At 34.2% G+C, this 6726-nt stretch overlaps 1 protein-coding gene across 3 annotated transcripts; it reads right to left on the bottom strand.

Annotated features, from left to right (window-relative positions):
- Positions 1-491: 491 nt before the first annotated feature.
- Positions 492-5204, bottom strand: LOC122011667 (auxin-induced protein 5NG4-like). Of its 3 annotated transcripts, XM_042568040.1 has the most exons (8): positions 4980-5204; positions 4833-4895; positions 4597-4713; positions 4294-4531; positions 3980-4138; positions 3743-3894; positions 3498-3669; positions 492-574 (listed from the first exon to the last, which is right to left on the bottom strand). In XM_042568040.1, the coding sequence occupies exons 1-7, from the start codon at positions 5174-5176 to the stop codon at positions 3537-3539; spliced, it is 1059 nt and encodes a 352-aa protein (XP_042423974.1). In that variant the 5' UTR covers positions 5177-5204; the 3' UTR covers positions 492-574; positions 3498-3536. The 3 variants fall into 3 exon arrangements, with proteins under 3 accessions (XP_042423974.1, XP_042423973.1, XP_042423975.1); XM_042568039.1 differs by lacking the exon at positions 492-574 and having other exon boundaries at positions 3364-3669; XM_042568041.1 differs by lacking the exons at positions 492-574; positions 4833-4895 and having other exon boundaries at positions 3364-3669.
- Between the last annotated feature and the right edge of the window lie 1522 nt (positions 5205-6726).

Raw genomic sequence — 6726 nt, 5'->3', positions numbered from 1 at the left:
TGATTCATGTAAGACCAACTAATTATCACCAATACTCGCCATTACAACTTGTCTATGGTCGAGAACCTGATGCTTCTCATCTTCGAGTATCTGGTTGTGTGGTACATGTCCTTATACCACCTACACAACAAACCAAAATGGGTCTACAATGTAAACTTGATATTTACTTGGATATGATTCACCATCTATTATTAGATATTTAGAACCTTTAACAGATGACTTGTTTATTGTAATATTTGTAGATTGCCACTTTGATAAAACAAATTTTTCAACGCTGGAGGAGCAAAGTTGTTTTATGCAGAACAACGAAAAAATTGTTGGAATGAAAAAATATTATCTCATTTTGATTCCCACAATAGTCAATGTGAGCAAGAAATAGAAAGAAGCATTCACTTGCAAAGAATTGCAAACCAATTGCTTGATCCTTTTGTTAATGCCAAATATATGACAAAGTCATACATATAATTAGAGATAAAAATCGATGTCTCTATAGGATCATTTATTACTCTACCTGCAAATATATCTAGAATATGACAGAAGCATGGTCGACCAACTAGCGCAAAAGACACTGTACCTAAAAAAAAAGAGATACTAAGAAAAAGAAGAATCAAAAGCTTTAGAAGAAGCAATTCCAGATAATATAGTAAGAGAAATCAATGAATCAGATGTGAACAATATTATTCCTGAAGAATCAGGGTTATATAAAAATAAGGAGATTTCAATAAATTATTTGATATCTCATAAAATATGAGATCGAAATAATACAACCATTGATGATGTTTTGTTTTCAATATGGCCCTTGACATCGTGCAAGGTGATGAAGATCCCGAACTACAATTGTTAAAGATTGTAAAGAAATAACTGGCCAAAATGGAAGGCAACTATATAGGCTAAATTAGAATCTCTATAGAAACATAAAGTTACACGTAGTTTAAACATCTAAAGATGTAATCCTAGCATGATATAAATAGGTGTTTGTATAAAAAAATGAAATTGGTGAAATTGTGAGAAACAAAGTTAGACTTGTTTCCCAAAAAGACCTGAAATTGATTATGAGGAAACATATTTACCTATGATGGATTCCACTACTTTTTGATTCTTGATTAGTTTGGTTGTATCAGAAAACTAGACACACGACTTACAGATGTGGTCACCGCATATCTATATGGTTTACTTGATAGTGATATATACATAAAAATTCCTAAAGAATTCAAACCACTAGAAGCAAATGATAAATCCCCAAAATCATGTTCTTAATAAAGCTACAAAAATCATTATATAGATCATGTGTGGTATATATAATTGCCTAAGTGAATACTTATTACAAGAAGATTATACAAATAATACTATTTGTCTATGTGTTTTTACAAAAATGACATAAGAAGGTTTTGCAATTATGACAGTATATGTCAATGATCTAAATCTTATAAGGACTTTGAAGAGCTCAACAACTCCTAATTATTTAAAAAAATAAATTTAAGGTGAAAGACTTAGGATTGAAATTTTTTTATCTTAGATTGTAAATTGAACATTTACAGAAGGAATATTTGTTTATCAGTTCTCATATACAAAAAAAAAATACTAAAATGCTTTATATGAATAATGTACATCCATTGTCTTCACCAATCCATTTCTTTCGCCAATGATTGTTCAATCACTTGACACTAAAAAATATTATTTGCGTCCACTCGAAGATGGAGAAAACATTATTGGTCAAGAAGTACTATATGTTAGTGCAATTAGTGCATTATCATATTTTTTCAATTGTACTCGCCTAGATGTTGCATTTGTTATTAATTTTCTAGCAAGATATAGCTCTTCTTCAACCCAAAAACATTAGAATAGTGTAAAACACATTTTATTACCTTAGTACAATAGACATGAGATTATTTTATTCGATAAGATTAAATTTATCTTTAGTTGAATATGCAGATACAGATTATCTTTCAGATCCATATAAAGTTAGATTATTAATAGGTTATGTGTTTGCATAAGGAGACACTGCTATATCATAGAAGTAAGCAAAACAAATCACGATATTGTCAAATCAGTCTGAAGTCATTGTAATGCATGAAGAGAATGTATATGGTTGAAGTCCATAATACTACATATTTAAGAATCATGGGACTAGCAACAACTAAAAAAAGGTTATATTAAAGGGAATATAACAAATCATATTTCACCAAAAGTAAACTACACACAAGAACTCCAAAAGAAAAGTGATATTGATGTCCAACAAATTAATTATAATGATAATATAGCTTATTTATTCATAAAAGTATTATCGACATCAACGTTCAAGAAATTAGTGTATAAGATAGGAATATATCAATTAAAAGATATTTAGTGATTGAAATCAAAAAAAAGTATTTACTGTTGTACTCTTTTTCTTGCGTTCAAGATTTTCTCATTGGGTTTTATTGATAAAGTTTTAATGAAATATCATTTGATTCTCTATCAATTATCTAGGGGTGTTAGATCATCCAATCACATTATGATGATGTGACAATTAAAAGGAGCTCCCACCTGGGAGGGAGCTCCATCCAATAAACTCTTGGGAGAGGCTCCCTAAATAGGGAGCCGTTCCTTATGATTTTTTTTTAAAAAAATTATATGATTTTAAGTAAACTACATGTTTGTTAAAATAATATTTTTTTATAAAGAAAGTGTGAGACAAGTGTTGTTTAAAGATTTTTTTATAGTGAAGATATAAATAAGATTTTTTTGGACGTGACGTTGATATGATATTATAGGAATCATAAAAAAAATCCTCCGAGAGCTTCTACTATTGGAGATACTTTTATAATAACTGATTGATATAATTTAATTATTAATATTCTTTTATTTCTATATCACACTAGTTATCCAATAAATATGGGTGTTAGATAACATTCTCTCTTCTTTTAAAATTATAACATTAAACAATTTTTTACGGAATTATTCAATTTTAATTCATTTGTTATCATATTTTTAACTTTTTATACACATACAGTAAATCATATTTATGTGCAAATTTAGATAATTTTAAAAGTTTTTATGTATTTTTTTGTTAGATAAATTAAACAATTTTATATACATAATCAAAAATCTGTGTCAATATTTTAAAAAAAAATAAATGATAATTCCAGTTAATTTTATTGACTATCTCTTAGAGTGATCGGTTCAGTCCCATCAAAATTTCCTATCGACCACTAATAAATTGAAAAGCCAGTATATTTGATTGCACCCCATTTGAAAAAAAATAAATCTTCAATAAAAAAAGAGATGCTCTTTCGATGTTGTGCTCAATAATTAACGAATGGAGACCAATAAATGCTTTCAATCAGACTTCGTGACTAAAGGGAAATAATAGACTTCCAATCAGAATTGAACTAACTCGAACATTATTAGCTCATCATAGCTTCGCAATGCTTATCGTCTGTGTTACCAAACAACATATTATAGAAATCGAGATTGTAACTCAGTTCATAGTTGCGGAAAAGATGTTTATGAACTACCTTCGCACTTGAATAGTCGATAGCTTGTCTTGTGAGTTCCTACTCGGAAGGGTCGATTTGGAGGAGATGACTCTGTAGCCCTTGGCTCATGTCCTGATTCGAAACTTTCTCCTCCTTTTTGCCCCATAGAACCAAGTAAAGCCCAAACACAATGATAATTGATCCAACAACCCTGAAAGGAAGACAAAAGAGCAATTAAAATCCATCAATACGGTTGCCACAACCATACTCAAGAAGTTATTCACCCTCCCAAGTATAACTGATCGTCGAAGATGAGAACCGACACTATGGCCACAGCCACAATTTGCACTGGCCCGAAGACAGCAGTGAAAAGAGGACCACCTTTGTCTATGCACCATATCAGAAGAGCAATGGCAACGCCCGAGACGACAAGCCCCTTGTTCCCATAAGACAAAGTAGTCAAAACTCAATTAGTGTTTCGACACATAAAAGAAGCAAACTGAGAGGCATATGGCACATACTGAATAGAGAATTGCACAGAGCTGTTCTACTGAATGCACTTTCCACTTCTCGCTGTCAGTTTCAGAAATGCATGCTACGACAAGGCATTGCAGAAACCCGAAGAAGCAGATGAAGGCACTAAATGAGAGCTTAGCTGGGTACTTCTTCACCACTGGAACCTGTAAACAATGAGATTTCCTAATTTTGATTGTAGCATATAAAAGTGAAGGAGAGTTGCGTATAATAGATCTAATCTCTGAGACCCCGTATTTGTAAGAGGTTCATGTACAAAGCTACCCCTTTTAGCACACAAACGTGTTGTTGCACTGATTACCTGAAGCACAATCCAGGCAGACCATATAATGCAACTTCCAAGTATGTAGGCACAACCCAGTGTCCAGTGTAGTATAGAGTTTGAAATTATGGGAGTGGCTAAAACATTTGTCGAAAGAGGGTGAGGCAGCAGGGGATGACCCTTGAATAGAGTGACGACAGTGGCACCTCCTATGCTAGTAACCGTGCCGAGCACCTTTGCTAACCCATATCTCTTTGCGATGTGGACTTGCTCAAGCCTGAAGAGAGATGTTCATGAAGCCACACAAGATCACTGCACACTTGAGCATGGTTTTAGGATTACCCGAGAGCCGCAGCCATGGCAAATGTGAGTGCCGGGCACAAATTCTGGATCGCAACCGCATAAGTTGCGGGCACATAGCATAAGCCGATGAGAAAACATACTTGAGCGATTGTAATCCTTCAAAGAAACAAAAAGTTAAGTATCACAAACAATGAGAAATTGTTGAGATATTGTTTCATTGCTCAAAAAGTCCTAGTGACCAGTATATGTGTAAATGTAGAAATAGATTCGCTTACCCAAACGATGCAAGAAGGAAGAATTGAAACAGCAAAGAAAGAGATAAAGATGGTCGGTCTTCCCTAAATGTAAAACAAAAAACATAGACTAGTGTTGCACTATGAATACCAATTGTGTCAGTGAATTAGTGAACTGAGATGACTTACTTCTCGAGAAAGTATGCAAATGGAGCTAGCAACAAGAAACCGATAACATTCGTATACACTGGAAAGACAAATTGGCCGATGCCCTTGTCGAGTGCAACCTTAGCAGCTATATTGTACCCTGCATAACATAGTTGTAGTAGAAGCACAGCTGCAAGAAGCTTAACCTTCTCTGAGGAAAATGATTCTCCTCCTCTCATTTACCTCTTAGCTCCAAAGACTAACAAATGAGAGTATAAACAACAATTTTGTAGAAGTCCATGAAAGCTAGGCTTAACTATATTGTACTGACATGAAGTAAAGTTGGTAAGACTTAAATGCAATTTATGAAAAAACATGATTGAAGAAGAGAAAGTAATATAAAAGGTTTACAAAAATTATAGAGATTCATATATAATTGTATTATTAATTATTTCCTCTTTATTTCTTTTTTTTTTTTCAAATAAATCGCCTTTTAGTTACATTCATGTCTACACGTCTTATTAATGATAGTGAAGCTATTTTTTTTTTTTAAAAAATTACAAGTCTCTACTAATTTGATAAAAATATTTTAAATAGTATTTTAGTTTCATTTTTAATTCCATAAAAGTATTGGAGGGTTAGGGGTTTAGTTTTAGAGTTTTTATTCCAATTTGATAAAAATTTAATTATTGCTTGCTTATACTAGGCTCATACGTTATTCTTCAAATAATTTTTATATTGGTGCTTCTGCTAGATATTATTATCCCAGTACCCTCGTCAATCTGTTTCTAGGCTAATACGGAGAAGATGAATCACGGATGGCTACTATCCATTAGTACATGTGACCAAGGCATGGGGAGAGAATGCTCGGACGCGTCGAGTTTCGATCCTAAGACCTTATATGACAATACCTCATGCCTCAACCACCGCACCGGACTGCCCCGAGGGGATTCAAATAATTCTTCTATTGTAGTAAAAGGTGGAATCCGCCACCCTAACGACCCCACACGGTTGGCCCCACAAGCATCTGTAAGGAGATAAATCGGGAAGTTGTAGTTGGCTAGTGCGGGGAGGGCTTTTTCCTCCGCTTTATCGAGATTTGAACTCTTGCCCTATTATAGCAACTCTACCTTGTACTAGCCAACTCAACCTTATCCCGGGGGCCAAATAATTCTTCTATTGTGGCAAAAAGGAGAATACGCTCGCCCCCAGCGCCCCCGCCAACCCATCCCAAGGCCAACACGGAGGAGGTAAATCACGGGCGGCTACTAGTCTTTGGAATAGTCACTAGCACATAAGGGAGACATTTATCTCGGCTTTGCCGAGATTCAAACCCCAGACCTCATTGTGGCAACACCTCATGCGCTAGCCACTAAACCCATCCGAGGGGACCAAATAATTCTTCTATTGCACTTTGTTGTGATGACACTATTTCTCATTTAGAGTATAATCATGTTGCTTATACTAATTTGATTACGTTGAATGTGAAACTATCTTCCATTTAGAGAATGAATGAAAGACTATCTTCTCGGACAATGCTATCTAGCTACACGAGTCACAATGGAAGTCTTGTGGGTTACCTCATCTCTACATGTGTTACTGTTGTTGAACGAAGTCTCTCGTGATTTATCTATCTATATCTAACCAGGGCACCAACGATACTAGGTCACCTAGAATGAATGTTATCACCTTTTGCCACAAATAGATACTCGAGTCACAAAGTTCTTGCAAGATATCAAAACTTTGGAGTTCTGGTCATTGTTGGAAATTGCTGCCACATATTTATTAG

The sequence above is a fragment of the Zingiber officinale genome, chromosome 8A (genome assembly GCF_018446385.1).
Source record: "Zingiber officinale cultivar Zhangliang chromosome 8A, Zo_v1.1, whole genome shotgun sequence".
NCBI lineage: Eukaryota > Viridiplantae > Streptophyta > Magnoliopsida > Zingiberales > Zingiberaceae > Zingiber > Zingiber officinale.
This window is presented reverse-complemented; position numbering and strand designations above follow the sequence as displayed.

Excerpts from the sequence above, each read along its gene's own strand:
- LOC122011667 (XM_042568040.1), bottom strand. The coding sequence starts at position 5,176 with ATGAGAGGAGGAGAATCATTTTCCTCAGAGAAGGTTAAGCTTCTTGCA. Across the intron at positions 4,714-4,832 it reads TTCCTTCTTGCATCGTTTGG|GATTACAATCGCTCAAGTAT; the intron begins GTAAGCGAATCT and ends GTTTCTTTGAAG. Across the intron at positions 3,670-3,742 it reads GATCAGTTATACTTGGGAGG|GGTTGTTGGATCAATTATCA; the intron begins GTGAATAACTTC and ends TCTTCCTTTCAG.